Source organism: Anopheles cruzii, chromosome 2 (assembly GCF_943734635.1).
Source record: "Anopheles cruzii chromosome 2, idAnoCruzAS_RS32_06, whole genome shotgun sequence".
Classification (NCBI taxonomy): Eukaryota; Metazoa; Arthropoda; class Insecta; order Diptera; family Culicidae; genus Anopheles; species Anopheles cruzii.
Window position 1 is genome coordinate 15,788,439 of NC_069144.1, and position 26,965 is coordinate 15,815,403.

At 55.6% G+C, this 26,965-nt stretch overlaps 1 protein-coding gene across 1 annotated transcript in view; it reads right to left on the reverse strand.

Annotated features, from left to right (window-relative positions):
* Window positions 1–13,216, reverse strand: part of LOC128278525 (uncharacterized) — a 35,921-nt gene extending 22,705 nt beyond the window's left edge. The window contains exon 1 of the mRNA XM_053017254.1: window positions 11,167–13,216. Within this exon, the coding sequence (XP_052873214.1) occupies window positions 11,167–13,216 (2,050 nt within the window). The remainder of the gene's footprint in view (window positions 1–11,166) is intronic.
* Window positions 13,217–26,965: the final 13,749 nt, after the last annotated feature.

Below are 26,965 nucleotides of genomic sequence, written 5' to 3' on the forward strand. Positions count from 1 at the left end.
TCCATGTCTACTTTTTTGTAACACGGCTACTAAGCCTACTGACACATTAACGCGCATAACTTTTCAATCTGTCATCTGATTTGCATTAAATTGGATGCGTTTGAAAGAGAAAAAATATGTACCTTTCAAACAATGTTACAAACTATTAGATGACATTGCATCTTATGTTTTTTTTTAAACAAATCTTGCTATTTATCGAAAGTTCTGTGTACGCCAGGTTCTCTATTTCTATATTTATTATTCGCCATTATTATTTATCCATCATTCATCAAATTCATTTGATAAACAAAGCATACTCTGTTTCGCTGCAGTTACCACCGCTGCTGAGTCGCTACAAATCCGTTAATCATCGTTCGACTATCTTCTGTAATGGCAAGGATATACAAAAACTTGATAGGCTTTGCGTACTATTTTACCAAACTTGTTCTCATTTTAGTGAAGCGCTGTACCATTTTCAGGCCGGACTTCACGACGTGGCTGCAGCGAGCGTCGATGCTTCGCTAACTCATCTTTGCCGGAAGCACCAGAAGCAACCTCACTGTGGCCACGTCGCAAACCCCCCCAACAACAGGTATTTATTCAGCTGCCTCCGTGGCTCCGTGGAACCTATTTGTGCGATAAAATACTGCACAAAACTGGGGCATAAATATGGTAGGTACCCTTCGGCGGCCAGCGAACAAGCGATCGGGCAGCCGGACTCCTGGCCCGACCGGGGCTGGGAGAAAATTATTTTAATATTTATTAATTAATTTACATGCGCTCGAGAGAGCCCACGTAGGACGCCTGCTCGCCCCGCTCGTGGAACAGGAACAGTTACGCGTGGTCCACCCGTGGACCTGCAGCCCCATAGAGCCACCCGGGGGGGCACGGGTAAAATAATAAACATTGTCATTCAACATACCAGATATTGGATGCTGCCCGGCGATAAACCTGTTACGGGCCTGTGGGCTTCGTGGGAAGAGCAGCGCACTTAAGGAAGTCCCGGGTCTCGGGTCCCGGGTGAGCACACGCACACTGCGCATACATTAATTGATAGGATGGACCGGGCGTTGTCTTTGGCCGGTGCATGTTGGCCGCTGGGTTGAGCGAAAATTGAGGAAACCGATCGCGGTTCCGATGCCATTGTCGTTAACCGACGTCCGCGTGGCTTCCGATGGTTAGCGTGCGCGCGCGCGGGGAAATTAGCTTCCTGCTTGAGGGACCCACTGAGCGGACCATAGACGCACCGGGGGGCGCCCGGCCCAACCAGTAATTTCTTCATCACCGGGCCTAACTGTTCCATTTGTAACTGTTTTTTATGTCCGCCAATCGGCGTCGCGATTCGCAGACGCCGGGACGGGTCCGAGAGTCGAGAGTCGAGACCCTCGTTACTTGTCCGGGCCGCCCCATAATACCCGTAATCATTGTTTGCGGTTTTTCGATCATTGTCCGGGCGCCCTGGCGCTTCTCCATTCGGCGTCTGGCCCCTTCGCGCGCCCAGTCGTCCCGGTCTAGACGGACTCTGCCAGCAAGCGGGAGCCAGCATCTGCGGTGCGGTGGTTGTGTGTTTACATAACCTCATCCATCACGGTGCGATGGCGCAATCTGCGCGGTTTGATCCGCTGGCCTACAAAACCGGCGTCCGGAGGCGCCGAGCTAAGCCTGGGCTGCCAGCTGGGCCCGGCCGATGCCAATCGCCCGGGAGTCGGGCGGGAGTTATTTACATTTTCCAGGCCAGAATTATTGGCGCCCCATTGATGCGCAAAATCTCGATCTCTCGGTTCCCGAATGTCGGTTTGTGGGTCACCTCGCCCGCGCCAGCACCCGCACCCGGAGCATAATGTTTCGGAGCCGGGGCCATAGACACAGAACCAAGCAACTTCAGACGTTCAGAATGTGGTTCTGGGGCGCTCATTCTGCTCCGGATCGGACCGGGCGGATAACGGGAAGAGCGCGATCGAACAAAACGCCGATCGCCTAATTAAAATCGCACCGTAGCGGACCGCCGTTTTCGAACGCCCTCGGGGCTCCAGCACCATCCAGTGATGGAGGCGATTGAGTTATGAGTGGCCCGGTCTCGAGTAGCTTCCACCTACAAATGGCGTGGCTCGGCTACCGATCACGCGCGCTTAATGGTGTCGAATTTATGAGTCCGGTTCTCCGGCGAGGATCGATTTCACGGCGAGAGAGGATCGGAACATTTTTATTTCACATTCAGTTGCGTACGGGCACATATTGGCACGGTCAACATAAGCTGAGCATGTAGCATTCGGGCCATCCTGGCACCAGGATTGGATCCTCGCGTCGGCTCGCCCGCTCGATGATGATGTCGAGACACAGTTTTGTTCTCTTTGCACCGCACTACGGTTCGCGTGACGGACACCTCTAAAGTGTCCGTGTGCCTGTGTGTGTGTGTGTATGGCCACCAGTGGACGCGGCCCATTCCTTATTGGCCGCGAGGTGCGAGAATAGGAAATCGAAAACCCCGGCGCGCCGATGGGAGCCGAGTTCTGTAGCGATCGCCACCCATTAACATGCTCGAGCCACGTCTCCTTCCCGCGGGGAAGGTGTTTTCCCTCGGCCTCGGCTACCGGCTAAGGACACGAGGAGGCACGAGAAAACATTGATCTTAAGTATGGTTCTACGTTTATGGGCATCATTCGGTGATTGGATTGCGCGGGATCGTTAGCTGCGTGGCCTGACTGTGGTTAATGAATGCACCTGTGTGCGGAGAGCATCCGGAGGGTTCGGTGTGCATGTGCAACGGGCCGGGCCCACGCTAGTTGATTGGAAAGTGCTGTGCGCGCGCGTCAAGGACTTGGGCCTAACTTGACGTAATTGCAGAGGCTTGTTCAGCCAGGGTTCTCTAGCTCCTTTCGGTACTTCGGAAGTGCCTGAGCCTTTTGCATAAAAGATAGTGAAAGGCCTTGACCATATGGTCTCCGGTACGATCGCTCCGACGAGTTGCTAATGTGATTTACACCCCGAGCCCCGATAAAAAGGATAATCTCGTGGCGCCGCCGTCCCCGGGGTTATTATTTGTGGCAGCTTTTTGCTGCCCCTTTTTCCTGCCATTCGAAGCCAGAGACAACTGGCGAAAAGGTCCCCTCTCGCTGGCAAAAAAAACCCGGAGAACCGTCGGGGGGGTACCCGTACTAGAGGGCACCTCTCAGGAAGCGAATCGGAATCGTGAACTGCGCGCCACTCTTCAAGGGGCAGCGCAGTTGTTAGTCTTGCGGCTAGTTTAACGCCCCATCGGAACGGTTGAATTGTTTCTCACTCCGGGAGCCGCCGCCACCGCCGCCGTGGTGTTTTGTGTTTTTTTTCGTCGTCGTTCAAGTGTCTCGTGAGATTCGCCCTCGCTGGCCACCCCCTGCGCCTGGAATGCTCGGGTGCACAGGTTCGCGCAAATCAATTGCGTGTATACACAATTATTTATTCGTTTTCTCACAATCAGCGCTAAATCAGTTGTATTTACCCACGCCCGCTGTTCTGAGAGGGCTCCGGTTTGGTGCCCCGCCACCCCGCCAGAACCCTTGCGCGGGGAGAAGAACCCGGGGACTAGTGTAGCGACTAGCGCGGGATGTGACAGATTCACTTTGGTGCTGCTGCGGCGACGATGTTCGCAATGTCGGTGGATCGGGTTTTCCATTTTCAGCAACGAGCCGAGCTACTGCCTCCGGTTCCGTTTCGGATCGTTTTCTCGCCACCCCCGCCGCCCCCCGTTTTGGGGTGAAGTAAATTAAATAAATTAAATATTGTGTCGCTGGGTGAGAATATGTCCCAGCGGGGCGAGCGTTCGCGCTCGCCCCGGTGCTCCCGGTGGCCGCCGGCAGTAATGAGGTGGAAAATCGAGACGCTCGCTAGAGCGGGGAAGAAGGCCCCCCGCCGGCCAAGGGGCCCTTGCATTTTATTGCACTTGCACGATTCTGCAGTGCAGTTTGCGTTCGGTTTTGCCCGCGCACTTATTGCACTCTGGGTGCGTATTTTCTCTTTTATTCCGGCCATATCGTTTCCGATCCGAGATCCGCGGGGTCCGTTTTTTCGCGCGGGACCTTGCGGGACGCTGGCTGGACAAAAAATAATACGTACAACCGGCGGGCGGGCGGGCGAATCTTCTTCGCAGGAAGAAAACCCCCGACCAGGCGCTATAATCGGTTGATGTCCGATGGTGTTCCGCGACCGGCGGCTGATCACCTCTTCGTGCGCACGGTGCGCGCGCGCGCACCGTATCTGATCGTGGCACTTGAAAGGGGGGTCGGGGGGGGGACCAAAGAACCATACCAAATCCAAGGGCACACTGTCTACCCGGCACACTGTCCCGCGCACGGTTCGATGCCTATTTATGTATACACATCGATATTTATGTGTCCCGCGACGACTCCGGCTGGGCCGACGAGGCGATCGACGGATGCGATCGGGATGTTGTCGTCCGGCGACGGTGCCCGGTCGTTGTAACCATCGTTATCTATTTTTTTTTTGCTTTTGGTCTGGCGGTCGGCTCGGTTCGGTTCGGTTCGGTTTGGTCTTCCTCATTCATTGGGCCACGTAACTGGCAGCGCGCGCGCACCGTGAATTCCGCGATCACCTTTTGCAGCACATTCTTTACAACATTCCCAACCACCGCACGTACAAGACCCTCGGCCGGGTGGAGGGCGTAGGGGAGTGTGCGGGGGAACAAAAACAGAATGTTCTACCGATGGTTGGTTGGCTGACCACATATGCGCGAAAGGACATTTGCAATCAAGCCGCTCAGCTTGGCCGTCTAGGTCGCCCGGTAGCTGGCTGGTGTCACAGAATAGGATCATACCAGGGGGCTCTTATGCTTTGCTTCTATCCGTTACTAAGGTCGGTGCGGTAACGGCCCGGATTAATTGTGTTGGAATCTGTCACGGTGACGGTTAATGGATGACGATCTGCTCAATCGGGTTAACACTTGGGTTGCATAAATTTGGGACGCGAAAGACAGCTGGCCAGCAACGCGATCGTTCTGTACTTTGAGAACAAATTGAGTAAAGATCAAATTAAAGTAAAGATCTCGTTTCGTTGTCTTTTGTTAAACACTTCGGGTCAAACACTTCATCAATCCGTGCTGCCGATGATCTGAAATCGTTCTACATGGTCAGTGGTGTAAACGACTGTTTGGACCTTCGAAATTAGCTTGATATCTTCGTCAGCTGGGTGCAAGATATTATTTAGAGGGGAGTTCGCGTATACCTATCATGTTCACCATTTTAAGCTGGATGATATCGATATCGAACAGTCAGTGCGTCCGGGATTTTGGTATTCTACTTGACAGTCGCTAAGCCGTATAGACAACTAGGACTTCCGTGACCTTGGCTGCATTAAAGCGCTTCATTGCAGTTAGATCCGTCAGATACTTGAATACCCCATCTCACTAGCCCGGCAGAGGAACCCGGCCAATTTTGTATGTAGGTAATTTAATCAAGTGTCCGAGTTCTTTGACTTTAATCAAATGTTATCTGTGTTTCGTCTCGTATCCGTTTATATGAGTTTGTAATCAATTAAGTTAGGGTCAGTTAAGTCAGTTAAGCCTTGCGGTTCGATGACAATATTTTCTACACGTTAATAAATTAAAAAAATCAATCGGGCATGGGAAAACAAATTAAAAAATGACTGAGTTTCGTCTTAAAAACCCAAAACATTCCTTTTGCATCTTTCATTATTTCAACGGTTTGGTGGGACGCCACAGTAATGGTAGTGGACCCCGCATCGCAATCAAAGTACACATCGGAGCTTGGTTTAAACTCATACACTAGCCAGAAGTATGCTCGGTTCAATTTCCACCATAAACGAGATTAATTAAATCATATCATAGCCACCCGACTTCGACTCAAACAGTGGCAGAGGTTCTTTTACGATGAGCGCGCTTTTACGGTGCTCGGTGCGGTGATGCATGACCAACATTGTGGTGTGGCGTGGTTCCTGGGGAGGAGCCTAGGTGCAAGCACGAGGCGCTGCTCATTTAACATTTGTATCAATTCGCTGCTACACGTGGTTTCCAGCGCTGCGCACGGCTGCTGTAGGCCAACCGGGCGTAGATAAGCCAGCCGCGCGCGAGCAAAATCTCGCGCCCACACCCGGCCGCCCGACCGCCCGGTACCCCCAACTTCATTCCACCCGTTTCGTCTTCACCGTCCGCCCGCCCGATGATGGTTATTATCTCTTCATGAAAACAAATAGTTTTTGCTTTCTTCACCCGTTCGGGTTCGTCGCCTGTGCGCTCACACGAAGTTTTCGTTTTTCAACCCGTCTCGTAGCCGCTCGCTCCGAGGCCTCTCCGTGTCCGTGTTTTAGGCGGCTAACTTGCCGCTCGGAACAATTAACCGGTGGTGCTACTGGCGCGGTCGTGTTGGCGTTGGCATGTTCTGGTGCTTTGGTTTTCCTCGGGGCCCCGCACAAGAAGTCGGCCCCCGCGAAGAAGTGCGCTGTGCCTTTTATTATCAGCTTTCTGCGGCTACTGGATTGTTTCGCAGCTACCCCTTTGTTGGCGCGCTGGCGTGCTTCTGTTGGCTTCTTTTTCTTCGCCCCTTTTCTCCCTGCAACGCCTAGCTTCGCTACGCTTTTCCCCGTTTCGCCTGCATTGCTGAAAGGCTTTTTGCTTCGCAACGCGCAGCGTTCTCGTCGGCCAGGTTGCCACTGACTTCTAACGAGCAGGCAATTCTTCTTGTCATCTTTATCAGTAAGCCTAGGCGTCCCGTAGGTGGTGGGGAAACCACCGCCAACTAACTGCTCGAAGCATGGCATGGCAACAGCGGCCCAAGGCAACAGTGGGTCGCGTGGTCGTCGCCTACTGACGGAACTACTTTTGCCGACAGCAGCCTATTTTTATGGAAAACCTTTACGATCGAGTGAAATTAATTCAACGCTCACTTTTCACATTCTGCTGGCCTGGCTAGGTGTGTGTGTGTGTGTCGTGTAGTGGTAAAAGAAAGTGCCGCCACCGCCGTGCGCCGGAGTTTTCTCACTTTTTGGTTTTCCAGTTCTCCACCATGCGCGCCGCTGGCCATCGAGCGAGGCAATCGGTTGTAACAAATTTTAGGCCCCATTGTTTGACGTAAAGCACCACCACCGCAGGGAGTGGCAGCGGGGAGGCCCCGGGGTAGCCGTAAGGTCCGAACGTGGCGTTACGTGCAGACACAGGCCCCACGCCAGGCGGTGCGCTTTTCTTTGCCATTTCGCTTCGCTTCCAGTTTTCTGCAGTTATGCTGTACGATTAATTGCTCGGTGCCCGCTCATTTGTTGCGCTACCCCTCCCGCTCGCGTCACCAGTGAGCCCCGCGCCAAGCGTGCAGCCCGAATTTTCTGGACGGCCCACCGAGGTCGTTACGATCGCTCCCGATCATCGCTGCCATGCTGGATGGCTGGCTGGCTGATTGCGATGATGGGTTTTATTTGATCGCCAGCGAGCGAAGAAGCCCAAGAATCCCAAAACTGGGCATTCGGGGGCCACACTCTCACGGGGAAGGGGCACGATTACTGTCACCCAAATGGGGAGGGGCGACCAATTGCGAATTATCGGCCGCGGGTTCCAAACGGGTTTTCGGTGGTCCGCCGGAGGGTGGTTCCGCTAAGGAACGAACCCCAAAAAAAAAACAAGTAATCGAAATGTCGCAAAGCCGGTCACCCAAACGGTCGGTCGGTGTTCTGCTAGTACCGTTAGTCGGGTTCGTCAGGACCAGGCCACCAAACTGGTCCAAGAAGGATTAAGCAATCGGAACCACGAACTACTGGGCCGGGTTCTTGGCTGTACCAACAAAAAAACGGGGCCAGTTAGCAACAGCAGTTACCTGGTTCTAAGCCCCCCGAACCTGCGTCACAGATTTTCGAACCACCGATAAGCCTCTGTTTTTGCACTTTAATGTTCCCTAATCAATCAGACTCCATCGCAGTGGCTGGGTGGCCGAACAACTGTCGTGGCGATGATTACGGCCGTGAAGTTCTTGGCCGAAGATTAATCGTGTTCTAGGTGTTTAGATGTTGGCTGTTGGCCCCGGATCGACGATCGGCAATTTATCAACACCCCAACACGGTGAACCTTTCACCGTGTGGTGAGAAATGGTCCATTGCCTAATTCACGCCGCCGGTCGCTTTTGGGTCACAAACGTGCGATCTAATGTTAGACGACTTTACGAGTGTCGATCAACCGCCAACCCAAACATTCCGGTACGGATGGGCCACAGGACCCCGAAAGGACATACACACACAATCTGCCCGACGAATCGGTGAAGCAGCGATGATTCCAATCACAATTATCGTAATGAGTGCACATTAGGCACCATTAATTACGGGCCAACGGCGTTCCAACTCCAACACACAAGCCCTGTTTCGCTCCACCGATCCGAGCGCTTCGAATCCCCGGCTGCGGCTAGAACAACGCAAACCGATCGATGGGCGCGATGAAGAAGTGATCTTTATTTTGCGATCCGCCCGATGATCAGCGCCGGGGCGTTCTGGTGCCTCCGCGAGATGTAATTTGCGTGGCGGTAATAATTTTCCAAATTTAATTATAGCACCGCGTGCACATTCCATCGTTTGCGGGTATGTTTGCGATGTTTTCGGGTGACGCACCACTGACTGGCGACTGGCGCGTTCAATAACCTGCAATAACCACACGTGGGTCCGGGAAAATGGGGTGACCATTATCGCGCTCCGAAGCAAGGTTTCGGTATGGTTTTCGTGGCGTAGCGTTCCGACATTCTGGACAGTTCCGACGAGAGGGGCGTATACTCCTCGCGCTCGGACCCTGCAATTAAACTAATAGCCAGCGTCGGGTCCGGGCCTTTGGACGAGTCAATTTGGAACCGCGTTGGGATTGAGTGATCTTATTCCGCATTTCAAATAGCGCGCTGAGAATGCGAACCCGTCCCACAGGTTTGATTAGAACCGGGGGCCAATGACCTGCCGGGGGCCCGTTCTGGGTAAGACTGACCTGGGCCGTGTTTGGTGCAGATTATGAAAGATTTCTGCCACTCCGATCCGTTCCGACGACGAGTTGGCCAATGTTGCAACACATCGATGATCGTTCGGTTTAATGGGACCGTCATCGCGCGCCGATCGCGTAACGCGCACTTTACGCGTCATAATAACAATGATTAGGTGCGCCCAACGACTGCCTGTGGAATGCAGCTAACAGAGCGGCCGAATATGGAATGCACTACCTTTTCGGGGGGGACGGGCGTTTCCTCGGCGGGTGGCCCTCGTTCGGCGTTATCTCGCTCGTTCCCGACCCGGAGCCCGATCGCCCGAGATTTGGGTGAGAGAAATTTTCACTTAATTTAATTTTGATTGCCATTTTGCGTTGCGTTTTTCTGTCCGACCACGCTTGTGGTCCGACGCATGAAGCACCGATTCGAGGCCGTGCCAGCCAGTCCAGTCCGTTCCGCTGATCAGCTGATTTAACTGTGATCTAATTTTCTCTCGTGCGCCGCCGCCGCCGAGTTTCGGTAGCACGGAACGCGATCGAAGTGGCTGGCCGATCGCTGGCAGCCGGGAACGCTTTCCCGCCGGGCGGCGCCGCGCGGTGATTTGGTAACCGTTTTCGAACCGCGGCGAAATGCGGCGAAAGCGGTTAAGCGGCCCGCGGCTGCCAATGGGCTGTGGGCGCTGGGCTGGGCAAAAGCCCGTGGTAAAGGGAAAGGCGTACGCGGTGGGCTAACAAGTTTCCCAGAAAATTCCGGCCAAGAAAAACACCAAACTCTGCGGGCAGCTTATAAAAGGAAAACTTCGACAACACAAACACACGAACTAAAAAAAGGATCAAACAGCATCGCAGCGGTGCCTCACATCACGTTGGGCCGCTACTTAAGCCCGTCTCACTGGATCGGTGCTCCCCGAAGTCGCACACACACACACGGAGTCCGAATCCTCATCCTCCTGGCACTTATCAAAATACCCCGTGGCCCGGCAAAGACCGTCCGCGTCCGAGTGTTTGAAACAAAACAAATTTGCTATCTCATCCCATCCCGCGGTCGGAATCCTTGTGTGCCGGTCGATTCCTCGCCGGGAATGGGCCGTCCTTCCGTGGTATCTGATTTTCGCATTCCCGCGCCCATCCGACACTCGCGATGCCGGGGTTCGTTGTGTTGCGATCGCACAAGTCTTTCGTGGTCGCGATCGTCAAGAGCAGCGACTTTTATCAGCATTCAGCAAAATGTGTTTTGGAGTTTTTCGGGTTCGGGTTGTGTTTGCGCCTTTGCGCTCGGTTTCCGAACTTCTTCGCGGATGCGCTTTTGCGCTACTTAAGAAGGGGCTTATCCGTTGGTTGGCCCCCTCCCGGACCAAATCTTTTAATTGCCATTCGCTGCGCCCGTCCTTCGCAGCCGCGCCCGAGCTGCGCCGGGCGACTGTCGAGTGAATATGAAATTTGATTTGATTTATTTCGCAAGACAAAAGCAATTATATGCATTCAGGCTTCTTCGCCCGGAGCCTCGCCCTCCCCCCGCCGGGGGTCTCCATTGTTGGGGGCTGCGCTTTGGTTTGGATTCGTCAGCCCCGAGTTCCGCAGTCAACCGCAGTTTCGGCGTTCGGGCGAGTGTCAATTAATTTTAATGAACCGTCCGGTTTTTTCGGCGGGCCCGGGGGACTTTTATGCTCCCGATTGCGAGTAACATAATAATCTACGGCCCCAATCCGGGGACCGCGACTGCAAAGGGAGAGTGTTTTCGCGAACGGCACATCTCAATTTCTAATGTGCATAGTGCACTTAATGCGCCCTGATGCACTTTCACACGAGATGACACGCCACGCCCCGGGGCTCTGAACGCTTAATTTCCCGCCCAACCATTTCGCCCCCCCATCATCAACCCGAGCAGGGGGTGGATGAAGTCGTAAGTCGTTCACCTTCCCACGCGCAACTGCAGCTCGAAGCGATTGCAGCGGTTGGGTGCAAAAGTGCATTCGGTCGCATAATGCGCAGGTTATGTAAAAAAAACATGCCGTTCCCAGGAAGGCAACGGCAGAAAGTGGTGCAATCGGGGGACGGGCAGAGTACATCCGATTCGAGAGACCCCTTTTCGATGCTCCATCAACCTCCTCTCATCACCATGGGTTTTTTGTACATTAATCCGCGATCGCCGCGCGTGGAAAGTGAAACCTAAACGCACACGCACACGAACACACACACTGGAAGGATTTGGTCCTTTGGGTTCCGGTGGGGGGACTTACCTCCGCCGAGGGTGGCGACAGCCTGGTGCTTGGAGGTGGTGGTAGTACCGGCCACAAGGGCAGCCGCCGCACCGCCTCCGCCGCCGTTCGGCTGGCCAAGGGTGGGCGACGGACCCATGACGCCGTACTTGATAGGCTTGAAGTGGAAGAAGGAGGGCGAGTAGCCGGAACCGGCGCGGCTCAGCGAGCTGAAGCGCTCCTCACGGTCCTCGACGTACAGGCCCTCCTTGCCCATCGCGGCCAGCTGGCGGCCTTTGGGCATGAACATCACCAGGAACACGGTGGACGAGGTGGCGACGAGCCCGAACGCGAGGCAGGCGTCCCGGTGCCGGTCGGCCACCGCCAGCCCGCACAGCGTCCAGCCGAGCCAGATCGGAATGATGCCGCCGATCGCTAGGCCGATGTAGGTCGCCTCGCGGTAGTTGTCGCGGATGCCGCGCGACTTGATCGCCAGCACGGCGACGAACGCGATCAGGAACACGATGTAGACGAGCGACAGGAGCAGCTCCGAGAAGGGCGTGTGGCAGAGCGGGATGATGGTGGTCCCCGGCCCGACCCCGGGCGGGTTCATCGTCGCGAGGTCACTCGCCGTCAGCAGCAGATGGTAGCGGCTCGAGATGGCCGTACCTCCCGGTGGGGAGCCGCCTGGGCCCGACGCTACCGCCACGTTGTCGACGGCGGGCGGGGACGTAAGGAGCCACTGGCCACCGACGGCCACCTGGATGAGGACGGCAAACAGGAGCAGCAGACCCTGGTAGGGGGCCGGCAGGTACACGCCACCGTTCAGGCTGATCAGGAACACGCACTTGACGAGGAGCGAGGCGAAGACGAGCGCGAACGCGACGCCCGCCCCGAAGCGCATCGTGGCGCACGACAGGACGGTCGGGTTGACGGTGAGCACCGCGGCCAGGCTGGAGCACGCGAACAGTCCCAGCAGCAGCATCTGGCCGAGGAAGAGGTGCCTCCGGCTCGGAGACGTCCGCCAAGCTTTGCACAGGACGAACACCTCGAACGCGGCCATCATCAGCATCGACAGGGAGGCAAGGACCAGCACCGGCACGACCCACGGTTCCTTGCGCAGTGCCCCGCTGCCCGTGCCACCCGTGCCACCCGCTCCATACTCAGCCGTGGCCACCACCGTCGGTGGTTGCGAAGCTGAAGCCCGGCCGGTGCTGCCCGGTAGCGGTGGCGGAGGGCGCCGGGCGGCCAGGATGACGCCCCCCGGTGGCCGGGGAACGATCGTGGAGCGGGAAGCCGCGGACGCCGCGGTCGATGGCACTACGAAGAACTCGGTCGACATCTCGAGCCGATGAGCCTGGGCAGACGATGCGTTGCCTCCCGCGACGGGCGCTCCGCCACGGTGCGACCCCCGTTCCGCCCCATCCTCCACCACCGGGACCAGCTCCAGCTCGTTCCGCACCGGGACGCGGCGCACTTGTCCACGGAAGTCACCACCGACGGCACTCGCGGCCACACGCGCCTCCCCTAGCTCTACCTCCTCCTCGACCACGTGGTCCTCCGGCGCCGCCGCCGCCGCCGCCGCTCCTTCTCCTCCTTCACTCACTATCTCCTGATCCTCCTGCTCCACCGCCTGCTCCCCTTCCTCCTCCTCCTCCTCCGTGAGGAGCTCCTGTTCCGCCACCGAACCCTTTGCACTGCGCGAACTGACCACCATCACATCGCTCCGCTTGATGTCCCCGGGACCGCGTCCCCCCGCACCGTACACATGGCCCCGGGCTTGCCGTGCCTTACCCGGGCCCGCTCCCACCGCACTCGGGGCCGCCACCTCTTCGGGAACGGCGGGCGGTCGATTGCGGGGCGCGAGCCGATCACCGAACTTGGGCAGATTGAGCAGCGCCGCCCGCTGATGGTCGCGGCTTTCGGCCGCCTCCAGGTCCGTTTCGGCACTTTCGGGTGCCGCCGCTGCGGCCGCTACCACCACCACACCACCACCACCGCACCGGTGCCGGACCGGGGTCACTTGACAGAACGCCACGAGCGCTGCGATCGCTGCTAGCGCGAGCGCCGACCGTTTCGGTCGACGAGCCATACCGAACTGACGGACGGACGCTAGCGTACTGGCCCGGCCCGGCGTCGATCGCGTCCGCTCGAACCTGCGCGTTCCGAGGCCACTCACGCCCTGAGTGGCCGCCCGCTTCGGAGAGCGCGATCTCGCGAGACTCGCTCTCTCCTGGAAAGCGCGAAGTTCAAGTGCAACTCGAGCCAACGGCAACAATCATCGACGGCAACGGCGACGACGACGAGGATGATGATCGCTTCGGAGGAGGGTACTCACTGATCGGTCGGGTGAGCGACGACGATCGTGTCGTAAGCCTTTCGCGCCGTCGGGGACTTTTAAACCACCCAACGGCGCGCCAAATTTCGCGGAAAGTCTGCCGGGAACTTGCCGCCGCCGCGCGGTGGCCGGCTTTTTTCCCGTTTTTCCCGCACCCCATCGTTAAACACTTTCCGTTTCCCCCGGGTGGGAGGACCGGACGAAAAGCGAATGTCGGAGTGACTTGGGCGGTGCTCCCGGAGGCGACGAACCCCCGTTAGGTGGCCGCAGACGGTGACGCAATCGGCAGTGCTATTTGCCGATCGCCGATCTGGTTCTGGTTGCCACCGCACGGTGGCAAGAAGGAGCGAGGCGAGCATAATATTTCTCCCGCCATCCCGGGCGGACGAACGGACGGACTAAGAACCGGAGCGCCCACGGGCTCCCCACGAGAACGGAAACGGGCAAATGATGATTTCTCCGCACGCGGAACGCAACGAAAGTAGAATCCCGTTTTCACTTCTTTCACTACCCGGCGGACCCGGGACTCCGCCGAGCCGGGGGTCTGGGGATGGTGCTCGGCTCGGGAGCGGCTTGGAAGAATGCAGGGCCGCCCGGCCACGGGACGCTGAACTCATATGCAAGCCAGGTCCAGGCGATGTGACGATGACTAACTCGACCGGGACGGGATCGTCGGTCGATCGCCGGGCGTTTGATGATCGATCAAGAGGGAAGCGAGGCGATGGGCTCCGCGGGCGCCTTGTTAGTCCGCATGACAGACATGATTTGGTGTGTTTGTTATGATGATGATGATGAAGGTCCGATGGGATGACCAGCGAACAACGCGAGCGTGCATCGACCGACGGGGGCAACAAACGCGCCCCGGGGCCGGCCTTCTTTTCTACTACACACGGCATGGCGCATAAGGTGCCCCCACGGGAGCCTTGGAGTCGGAAATGGCGGAAAGAACACAACGGAATCATGACGACGGGTCGGCGGTCGGGGTGATGGAATAATCTACCATCGCACATGTGACATGCGAACGGTTCATCTTCGTGCCCCGTACGGGGCCCTGCGTCCTGTCGCAGAGAATCGCAGACAGTCGCAGGACTCCAGACACTGATTGCCACCGGCGGGAGGACCGCGAAACCGAAGGGTCAACCGGGGGGGGTGCAACAATGTTACGATTCGACCCCGAATCCGTGACCGTGGGCCACCGCCCGGCAATCGTTTTGTTTCGTTTCTGTCGTTCGTCTACTCGAAGGGCTTGAAGGGCCCGAAAGGAGGGGGGGGGGGCTGCTCACGATTCCCTTTGCCCCGGTCACGGTCACGGTTTTGTTTTGTTTTTGGAAGCGCACACAGGGAGACAAGTGCGCACAGAGAGAGAGAGCCCAGGCGCACTGCGCGCATAATCCTGCCTGCCGTTGAGTGGTTCGAATCGGCCACGGGCACGAAGCACGCGGGGGCAAGACGCATAAAGAGAGCATCTTCCGCACCACCGACGACGGGGGTCATTGGCTTCGGCCAGGGCCTTCTCTCGGGCAGGGCAAGTCCTGCGCAATGAATGCCACACAAACACACACGTCTCGGGACACGGGACCGGAGCTCGGAGGCGACGTGGGCATCGATCGATAAGCCCTCCAAAAAATCTTCTCTTTCTCTCTCTTCTTTTTTTCTCTCTCTCTCTCTCTTTCTCTTTCTCTGTGTGTATCATCTTCAATTTCGACTGTCTTCGATGCGCCATTTGCGCGGATTACATGTGACCGTAATTCAATGAACTTGTACGCCCGTCAGCCGAAGACGAAGAACAAGCGACGAACCTCCGAAAAGTCGACACAAGCCCGTGTTCGAAGGATCCGCCGTTCGCCGTTTCGTGTGACGATTTTCAGTGCCCGGTCCGTGGTGCTCGCCCTGCAAAGGCTGCCATGCGGGTCCGCGATGGTCGCGAGTGTGATTACGCAGGGCGACTGTTTGGAAATTAAGATATGTACGCGCGTCACTCGAAACCACGGCACGGAGGAGCATGCATATTTATGAATCACGCGTATCCCGCCCGTTCCGGTATGCCGCACCGACCGCAACCTCCCGCCGTAAGCAAACACTGCCGGGTGGAAAATAAAACGCAGAAATTACCCGGCTTTGCATCGCCTGTCGCTGTCACGTTGCTGCGTTATCAATTGTTCTGAAATCTGCTCTCGGCCCTCTGACCACGGGCCAGCACTTTCTTATGCACGCGCGCGTTCTGTCCTCTGGTTCTGCTGCCCAAACTCGACCCCCCCGTCCGGGTAATCAGGAGGTGTTGATCTTTCTTTTGTGGCCGCTCTGTGTGTGGCGTTCGTTTTCCAGTATTTTCGCCCGCGTTCACCGCGGCCAAAGGTTGAAACCGTGCGTTTCCGACTTTTGGTTCGGGGAGTGGTGAGAAATTAAGTAACAATCGCGGGAATGCGCCCCAAATGAATGGAGGAAACGGTTTTTGGGGCTATTTTTTGACATTTTAGAATATGCTTCTTGCGCTGACAGTCAAGGTTACCATGGCTACGCCTCAAGAGGTAACTAGAACTCGTTCACCGTAGAGTTATTTCTGTTGCGTCGAGCCCCCAACAGTCGAGCAGAAGCAGCTGGGAAAGGTAACGAAAAACTCTTTGACGAGTGGCGAGCGAGACAAATGGAGCCATAAATGAGTTCTGCATGCCGTCTGCATCTTTATTGCGCCCGCCGTCATCGTTTCGAGTCCCAAAGAGCGACAAAAAAGTAACAACGCGCGACTCGACCCAAACTCGAGCCCTGGCCGCCTCGGGATCCGCGGGAACAAAAGCTCATTAAAATAAATGATTTTTTAAGTCACATTTTAACAGCTTGCCGGGCCGTGCCGTGAAACAAGGATCGCATCGCGGGCAAAACCCGCCGTACGTGTGCAGGTCCCGGTCCCGAAAACCAATCTCCGGCCTCTCCGGTTTTAGGATGTGCAGCGAGCGTCATAAATGTAGCGCGCCCGAAAACGCGCGGCGAAACATCATTCCCGTCCTGCATCGCGAGGCCCTCATGATTCATCGCACGGACCGGGGCCCGAAATGGAACCAGAAATGGACACAGAACCTCGTGGAGAACGCGAAATCGGGAGAAAACAACAAAACAACCTCGGACCGGGACGATTCCAGCCGAGAAATCCTCCCCGATCCCGATCCGAAGACCGACGGAACGGAACGGAACGGTTTGCATTCGGGTCTGGGTGTGTTCGTTTTTTCGCGGGCCGCATCCCGCCCCCTTCGGAACCGCCCCCTGGCCCGGGGCTGGGGTCCAAAATGCACCGCCTCCTCCTGCGCGGTGGCGGATGTTTTGGGGTCGTGTAAATTTTATGTCTAAATTTTATGATTTCTCGCAACCATTAGCGAATGCTATTAAAAATTGGAATTCAATCTCGGGGTGGGTTCGTTTCGTCCCCGCATTCGCCACGGGTACCGCCGGGCGAGCGACGGGATGCTCTTCCAGAGGAAGCCCGGAATGCAGACCGTTTTGATGATGGCGTTGGCGATCACGTTTCAGCAGAATTTCACGGCCACGGTCCGCGCTCTCAGGCCAAGGACCGGACCAAGGAGCAGCAGCCGCCGGAACAGCAGCAGCCGCAGCCGCAGCCTTAAGATACCCGAGCAACTTGTTAGAAATGATAAATTATCATCGATTTGGAGTGCGCGGAGGATACGAAACGCCAAAGCGATTCGGTTACCAGCTCATTAGTTTCTTCGCCTTGTTCCGTCGCCGCTTCGTGCCGCGCCCTGCCAGCTGTCGTGCGTGTCTTCGCATCCTGACGATACGTGCACTGGTAATTAAAAGCCATTGCGCATCGCCGCGGTGACAACGTCTGCGGCGGCCGCGGCGGCATCGAAAAGGCCCCCGTCAGAGATTCATACAGTTTCATTTTCGCGCCGCATCCGATGTCCTTCTTCGGGAATGGAGAGGAGCGCGCGAAAGAAAGAGAGAGAGAGAGAGATAAAGAGGGTCATTTTTTATCGTGTTATCTGAGGACGAGTCTTACGGTGCGCGTCGTGGTGTCCGATTCGGGTTCTCGGCCGTTTCTGGAAAGTAATACCATCACGCCCGACGCCGCCGTCGTCGTTGGGTCGCAATCGGTCATCTCTCGCGTTCTGCGCGGGGTTTGCTGTGCCGCATTTTTTTGGGGAAGCGAATGGAACTTGCTCGGGCTGAAAGTGACACTGGTCCCGGGGGGCCGCCAACGAAAGTGCAATGGCTGCTCTTCAGGACTGTATCATCGGATGAGAACATTTCAATAGCGTGGCGTTTTGTCCTGGGTTTTTGGGGGGAAGTGCACTTCAATGAGCTGGGATTATCGTGTTGGGACGCCCGGGACGTGGATTAAAGCCTCCCGAAAAAAAAGAAAAATAAACAAGGTTCGTTTATTTCAATTTGAAACGAAAGACTTCAATGCCATTCGTTCGGAGAGGGAAACGGAAAGATATATCGATAAGAGCAGACGACGAAAAACGGAGTGAATCGCCCCGAAAAAAAAAAAATGGAGTATTGTTTCCGTTTCACTGTTTGCACAGCGTCGGTTTCGCAACTTTCCTTCCTCGTTTTTCCGCTTTCTCGCGCCGGCGCATCGGGTCACGGTTGTGGCACTGTTGCACTTGAACTTGGTTGAACTCAACCCTCTCGGCGGCGGTGCATCGCGTGAGACCGACCGGTCCGCTGCATTCCGGTGCGATCTTTCCGTGGATTCCACCCGACTACGGTTACGTGTCGGTGTCGCGTCATGGTGGCGATGGCCGCTGGCGACGGCAGGACGTGATTTGGTTTGTTTCGCGTCCCTACCGAAGGGACTTTTGCTTTTTTTGGGTTTGGGGGGCTCACAGTCAAATAGTGAAAAGCATTACACTTCTTCGATTGAGTTGACGATTTGCAGCTGTCAAAATTATTACTGTGGGTATGAAATTTTTATATTATTTCAAACATGTTTCTTAATGTTTCTAAATTAATTTCATCCCCCTCAATGTAATTAGGTTCTGGTCGTAAGCATAGATCCAAATCTCATCTCCATTTGTGATTCATGTAATTTTGTCTTGATTGTCGAAAATGCTTTCCCGACCCTCTTTGAACATCTGATCTGATCTGACCACGTATAAACCCTGTTTTCGATAGAGCTTGCTCACCGAAGGCCTTCTGCAACGTTTTTAACCATTTCTGACAGCAGAAATTTCCCCACCCAAAAATCACAAATTCAGCACAAAGATACTCAAATCACAATTTTCCGGTACTTTTTGGCCACAGTGGTATGTTGCAATGTTTCTTGGCGCTTGTCGTGATGCTGTCAGTGGCTGACGTAACCCAAAACAAAAAAACCAGCAAATTACTAAAAGGGCGAGAAGCTAGAACTTTACCATTAATTTGCACAAATTAAAGCCAGCACTCGATTTAACGCAATCAGGAGAAGCAATTTTCCGGAGCATTTCTTCGGAGCAAAACACTACCCCAACGCGCGGGGTGCATTCTAAGGCCCGCGATCCATCCACCCACCCACGATCAGAACGCTCTGTCGGGGCTTCGGCTGGTGTAACGCAACAAAATTAAGCCATAATAATGGTTCATGTAATAAGCGTGCCAATAAGCGCGCCCGCGCGCTGCGCGAAATTGCGCCGCTCTCGCGAAGCCAAGAACGTGGCAACACTCGGCACATAGTTTGCGCAAATATGGTACGGCCGCGCTGCACGTGGCACATTATGGGTCCCGATAAACCCCCCGCAGGATCCGTCGGACGGCCATCATTACCGTTGCGCGAATTCGTCAAGGGTCATCCCGCGCGAAGCCCGGGACGGGGCCTCTCCTCTGTCGATGATCTCTTCAATCCCGATGACCCGCAAGTGTTTCTTGCCCGGCCAAGGTGTCCTGTTCTATGCCTGCCACCGCCGGGTCGATCGATGGGTTGCCGGTTTTTTCTTCCATTCTTCTTCGCTTCGTCGGCTCGCTTCGCGCATAATTATCGAAAATCCCACATGGTCCCCATCCCGGGGGGGAGGCCGGCCGTCTGCTCATTCCGGATAGACTAGAAGCGGTCGGTCGGTCGGGTAATAACATAGTTTGGCGCTCCGGCTGCCGGACTCGACCGGCAGCTCGTGCCGCCCCGAGACGGCACACTCCCTCTGGGGGGTGGGGGCAGGGGTCCGAAAAGTCCGCCATCAAATTGGCCACTTGGCCGCTCGGCGCGGGGTCCGGGGCCAGTAGCATGACTCAGGAGAAATGGGCCGACGGTGGATCCAAATTGGCACACTGGCCACGTCACATCGGAATCGGCTGGAATCCGGCTCGGAGCCTGCGTGTCGTCGTCCCGGTCGTCGTGACCGCGCGCACACACACACACAACCAATTTACGCTTAGGTCATCGCGTGGCAGTTATTTTCCACTACACATTTGTTTTATCATCTCTAGTTCTTCAGCTTTTTTTTCGTTGATAGGTGACCACGGTATGCGGACAAAAACAGGAGGCAGCGGGGGAAAACAAACGGACGAAGTGGCTCAACACTTCAATCATCGGGTTGGGCCCGTGAAGGTACCGTAAAGTTGTGGCACTTCGTCTGGCGGTCACCTAATTTTCGGGACAGATGACAACCGACCGATGGCCGTGGTCCAGCAACTGGAGTTGGAGGCAACTAATCCTGTTAGCTAGTTAGCCCACGGCTCGGCAGACTGATAAGAGACCGACCACAGGATTGCCTCGTTAGCCCCGAGACGGGTCCAGAAGACGCAAATTAGCTCCCGGATCGGTTCCGGGCTCGCCGATCGATAATTAACACATTCTCGGGCCAGCCCCGGTTCATGGGTTCTGGCTTCTGGTATTAGTCAAATGAGGCGCGCGCGATCATCAAAAAGCCTAGACGTGGCCGTGGCCCTACTCCAGAACCCCCTAACCTCGCTGCGCCGCCATGGAAAGCGCTAACTTGGGGAAAAAAGGAGGCCAACGGATCGAACCGACCCTCCGGGGGCTTCGATGAACATCCATTTGCCTGCTCTTTCTCTCCCGCTCTCTCCCCACGGAGCGCGCTAATCTGATCTGAATAGGAGCATTAAGGCCGGTCGGCGGTGTTTGTGGTGTGCGACTTCTACAAATATGGAAGCACAACATCCGCGAGATCCGAGCCACCCGGGAGTCATAGCGCGGCGCTCTGGCGGTCTGTTTTGTAATTACACGGCACCGGGAAGACCTCTCTGCTCCACGGGCACTGCACGATCGGGCGGCACTCCACTCCACGAAGCGCTGGCATCCGCGTGGCAGCCTAAAGCACATCCCTTCCGGGGGCTTCGGCTTCTTGGCTTGAAGTGACTCTGACATTTATTGCATCTAATGAGCCGGCGGCCGGCCGACCGGCCGGGAAGTTCGCACAAAGTTCACCCCCCACCCCCCACCACCCCCCGGCCAGTCGAAGGTCACCGAGGCGCGCGGTGGCGTGCCCTTGTCGTCGTGTCTTACCGTAGTGTGTCCACGGCCCCGTAACCATGCCGCCGGGACCAAATCGAATCCCGACCTCGAGGGACGGATCGATCGGCAATTACCTCGTGCCGGCCGGATTGTTCCCCGGACTTCCCGAGGCCGATCATTATGAGCGCTGAGCATCATTAAACGGGTGGTGTTTGTTGTGTGCAGTAGTAATGATCGTCCGGACCGCGTCTGGACCTCGACCGCTCCGCGCGCTACTCCGGTAAGACACGCTACTCGAGTCCTCTCGGCGGCGCTGCTCCCGCTGCTCCGGGAGGGATCCTTAAATGGAGTGAATGAATTAAAATTTACAGTTAGCGGCCGACGGCAGTACTGGCCATGTGTCAGATCAGGACCGCTCGACCCGCGAAACCCACTTGAATATTAATGAGGACCCGGAAAGTACGGCGGCGGGAAGTTTTGTTTTCCACGATTCGGGATTTCACTTCACGTCGGTGAGGTCAATCAGAGGGGGGGACCGGGGCGCGGCACTTGCGAATCTAATCCGAATTTAGTGGCCCTAATGAAATGCCACGGCCACGGTCACCACCGCGTTGCATTGGAGACGGCAGCGATACGGCCGAAGCCGAAAACGTAACGTGAGCCTCGGGGCCAGGAATATGGAAATGCGCTTTATCGGAGTTCGGGGAGAGTGGAAGATCGCGGCGCAAAAGGGCATCACCGATGCACGGATCGGCACGCGGTCCGATTGTGGACCCCGGCGGACAAATGTCGAATGCGAATGCGATTCATACCTTTCAAATTAGCATACCGGGGACAAGTGTGACCCAGATCCGGAACGGGGAAACATGGGCCGCCCAAGGGCCGCACAGGGTGACGCCGCTGGTGCAAGGGCGCCGATGAGCGCCGAGTTCTTCCGGGGAATATATTTATGGATTCCACGCCAAATGGGAGCGGGCTTATGAAAGGTAACAATCGGTGACAGGATCCGGCCCATCTGAGAATCCAAGGAAGCGCAGGAACGGAGAGAGAGAGAGCCGCGGGTGGGGAAAATGGAGATAAATTTGAAGCGACCAACAGAAGCCACACACGCGAAACACGCGCCTCCGCGTGTTGGCTTCCGCCTGGTGGTCCTGGCTCGGGCATCGAGCATCGATCCGATTGCATGCTTTACGACCGTAATGTACACATTACTTACAATCTATACGGTGCGTTTGATTAATTGGTGGCCCCAACACCAGCACCACCAGCAGCACCGCTGATGGGTTTTATTGGCCGTGGTCGGTCGGTTTAATTTATCGGCACCCCGTTCGGTGGGCCAGCGTGTTCGGTAGAGGTTCGTTTTCTTCTGCCCGATTCGTTACGGTGGTTTTATGCTGTAATTGCACACTAGCGCGTTCTATTCTGCATACGAACGCCGCCGCCGCCGACGACGTTCCTCTATCAAAAGGGCGTCGAAAGGCGCAAACCGCGATGCTATCGCGCACTGGCGAAGGGGCAGCCGGTCCGCCCGATGGGTTGTGATGGGAGAAAACAAATACAAATCATTCTTGGGCACAGAGCGCGGCGCGTTCTGTGCGAACACTGCCTGGCCCTTCCGAGACCGGGAACCTTCCGAGGACCGAGAGCGTGGCAAGTAATGACACGACCGCGTGCGCACTGGGATGCAAACGAACGAACGAAGGGACTTCAATGGGGCACTGCGCTGTGCATTCTCGTTATTTGCATCGCCGAGAGACCCTTTGTCACCGGCGCATCCCACTGGCCGGCGCAAGGACCCTAGCGCTGGCAGAATAATAATGTATGGAAATTGTGTTTTATTATTTACCGGTCTTAAGCTGCCTGCTGCTGCCGGGCGGGACGAGTCCCGAGCGAACAATCGACAACACACGCGCACACTGCACTCACACGCACCCACAATTGCACAATGCGTGTTCGTTAGTCGCGCAGATCGACGCAGAATTTATGCTTCCTGGCTTCGGCGGGACCAGGCGGGATCAGCACCTTGGGCTTGCCGAGTTGATGTCCCCCGTTTGATCAAGGTGCGTACGATGATTTCGTACGCATTTCGCCCGGCCTTTACCCGTAATGAAGTCTCATAAGATGTGTTGTATAATTGAACAAGGCTTCGAAAAGGGAGTCGAAGCCCAAAAAGGTTGCCCTAAAGTGTTGAAAATTCATTTATGGCTTCCATTGCGACATTGCGTATTCACTTAAGATTCGTCAATCGACATTCAAGTTGCGTTCAAACACTTTCTCGATCCGTTGACTATTGACCATCGTGATGCAAACCACTGGAAAATCGAAAGGAAAGGCAGATTATGAGAAAGATTTCGCCGAACAGGAGGATGAAGCATCCAAACAGCTCCATCTATATGGATGGATCTCCATCTAATGGAATAGAATTATTCGAGAAGCTGAGGATATAAGTTGGATGTTGCTAATACTGGGTTGTTCCATAAGTTTTGAGCATCAATAAGAAATATACAATTTTATGTTTTGAAATACACTTGATTGCTCAGTATGGTCTCCCTGAACACCAATAAACTTCTTTCAACGTTCATATGAAGAGCGTACCAACATATAAAAAAATTAGGTTAACAGCAGATGATGCCATATTGTTTCTCTTTATGAGCTGAGCTATGCCTAGTTTGAAAATAATTTGATTTGAATTCTTGCTGTAAAGTTTTCTTTGGCTAAATTCCTTTGGCTATATTCCTTATTCGCCATATTGTTGGAGTGTGATGAAAGCAGCTTTAAACACACAAGTATGGTCTGCCACTGTGCCTGTTGTCCGCAGACTTAGAAGCCAGCTTCATGCTGGCTGTGCATGGAATATCTTCGGCTTCGTAAGAGATGAAAAAAACTCCATGCTCACAACCACAAGAAGATCTTCGCACTGCAGCCCAAGTAGTAATTAAACGGCACATGCAAGTCTTTTATTTACGAAGACTACTTTCTTATCTTGCACGCTCGTTGGCTACATGATTTTGAAAATAGTATTCAATTCGACGCTTTTTGGACAGGCGAAAACACCGTCCATCAACGCATCGCTTCATGATGTGTCGAATTTAACCACATTCCACGCAAAACGCAAAAACGAGGACAGTCGGCCAGTCCGATCCGGGCGCACGACGTGGTCGAACGTCGACCGAAGCCGCAGCAAAACAAAAGGGCCACCGCATCCCTCTTCACGGTCTCGATGCTTGCCCCTGCAACCACGAAGCCGTTGTCCCGATTCGTCCCAACCCCTCTTGTTGCTGCGGGGCAGAAGATCTTACCGGGGGTGGTGGTGGTGTCCACCGCACCGCGGCCTAACAAGCACGGTCCCCACGCTCTCGCGTGCGGTGACCGAAATCCAAACGGCCCAGCGGACCAGCCGAACCGCCCGAAGGAATCGTCCTCGAACCGGGCAGCTTCGAGCTGACTGAAGGTCAAGCTGGAACACCGTGGCTTCACATTCTTCTTCCCCGTTCGATTTTGTTTTTCTGGCGCTGTCCGGCAACATTCTAACCCGATCCCGGAGCTCCCCTTCTATTGGGCCGCGGGCCAATGCAGACACCCGGCCGGGCCCGTGACCGGGCGACGATGATGGCCCTGTTTGCATACGAGCTGCGTGTGCTGGATGTGCCTTTCGCCTTTCGGTCGATCCGGGCGACCCGTTAGGATCAGCGGCGTCATCCGCCCCTAACGATCTCTAACGATCGCTGGCGTGCGGCGTCCTGTGGCCAGCCGACCAACCGACGGTCAACCAGTGCCGCAAGGGACACGGGACCTCGTGATCCGCGCGTGAACTGCGCGTCGTCACCGTGTACACCCCGGGTCTTAAATTATGCGTCGCAATTTGCGCCGAACAGTGCACCCCCGCTAGTGGCCAGCACACTGTCCAGGACGGCCGGCGCGGCGGTCCACCGGTAGATCACCGGATGACCGGTGCCCAAATACGGAAAAAGGTAGCGATCGCACCCGGTCTAGGGCACTCTGGGCAGGGTTTGACGTAATTGGAAGGTGTGATGGATACAAACGAACGATATTTGGCGCGGCAGCAGCAGTTGGTACGCAAAAATGGGTAACGACACCGATCGACGACAGCCTCACTAGGGGGGGTGGCCGCGGCGGAGCTATGGAAACGAGCCCCTTTTCCTTTTTCTCCAAGCTCCACCGTCGGGACCGGTCAGCTGTGTCGGCATGGGGCGCTCCAGCGGGGCGCTCTATCGCCGATCACAAACGATCACAGCGATTTGGGCTGGGAACTTGACCGCCCCGGCCCCCCCGGGTACGCCCTGGTTCCCGCTGAGCTTTCCCCGAGAGTCCAGAGAGTCCGTCGAGGTGACAGGAAAATGTGATAATCGATGGCCCCGGGGCGCCTGGGTTGCGCTCGGTGGGAAACCGAGTGCGCTTGCGCTTGACCGAGACCTTCCTCAACCGCCGAGGACCGCTCGTGACTCGCGCTACGGTGACGCCGACGGTGACCCACAACCCACCCACCCCAGCCGAGCCGAGGACAATTTTATGTAACGTACAATTTATGAAGAATTCAGTTTCGCCGTAGCCGTGGCCGAGGGCCGCAAGTAGGTTAGCAAAGTGTTATGGGCGATTGGGGAATGGTTATGGGGCCACTTATCCCGTGGGCGGATCGCCATTCTAGGGTTCCGCAATTCGAGTTTTATTTTATGACACTTTCGATGCGGCACCGGGCGCGTTATCGGCGATCGTGGATCGATCGTGGATTCGAGAAAAGATCGCGTCGCGTTGTCTTGTGTTTTGAGTGAATTTAGTCGCTCTTGGCTTTGCTTCTATTCTTCACCTTCATAAACACAACTAGAAGATACAACGGGAGGACTGGGCAGAAATTGTAGAATTACGACTGGGGATGTTTTCCACAATTCTGACCCTCAAAGGTTATGTTTACAGCGAAAAGACTTCTCAATTCAGCCCAAGAAAAGCTAGAATTCGGGCCCTTATTTTTGGATTTATTAAAAATACGGACATAATTCTTGGCCGTTAACCCTAAACTGCGCCATAATCACAATTTGTTTCAATCCTGAAAGGACCACTCGTACTCGCGTTCACTTCTCGGGATTGGAGAAATCAATAGACCAGCGGCTAGCGGCCCTCTTCGGTGTCGTGAAGCACTGGCCAAATATTGGTTGTTTCGCTGGTTCCGAAAGGGAGGGCCCCAGATGCCGGCCTCCTCCACGTGGCTCCAGTGACATGACGCGGCGCGTTCCGTTAGGTGCGCCCGGCGGATGACTTTCGAAAAACCCGAATTCTTGATAGAATCCAATCTCTTCTGGTCGGCGGCCCCGAAACGAGATCTCATTTCGTCAAACAACAAATCAATAACGGAGTGACCAGTGACCCGCTACGGTCCGCCCGATAAACAACAACCCGAGGCCGGGCGCGACAGCGGAGCGGAACGGAATCGATCCGACGCGCGTACCACTTCAGGCTTCAGGCGGGTGTCCAAATAGAAAGCTTAGATAAACATAACGCGGCGATCAGATCGATCGGCGGGCCCCAAACATCGTTTTCTCTTCCTTCGCCGAGCCGATCGATTATGTTTTGTGTTTTAAACGGTGTTTCGGGATGCTCGCCCGGGCTCGGGCTGGGCGTGCGGCCCTCGTCCTGGGTGCCGCTCGATCTCCTGCTTGATCGAGATCTTGAGCAGCGCTAACGGAACGCGCTGTTCTCGAAGGCTGGCCGGCAGTGGCGGATGGGTCCGAAGGAAATCCAAAATGAAAGAGAAAAAACTGGACCGCAAATTCGGGAATATATATTTTATTATTTCTAGTCGGCGGTCGGGCGGTCATTCTTGAACCACTTAAGGGAAAAGAAGATAAACATGGGCTCTCGAAGCACGAAAATGTGCTGACCAGTCGCCGGCCGCCCGCTCGCTCTCTCGACGACGGGATGCGGAAAATGGCCCAATGAACTTTGGTCCGAGGCTGACACCCGGCACCCACCTAGCCGGAGTCTTCTGGGGGTGATCTGATTTTTTGCTGCCGTTTCGGGGCTGGCAGAGCGGCTGGGCGTTGTAATGGGCCAAGGTGAATTGGAGGAGCAGCAGCTGGGGCCGT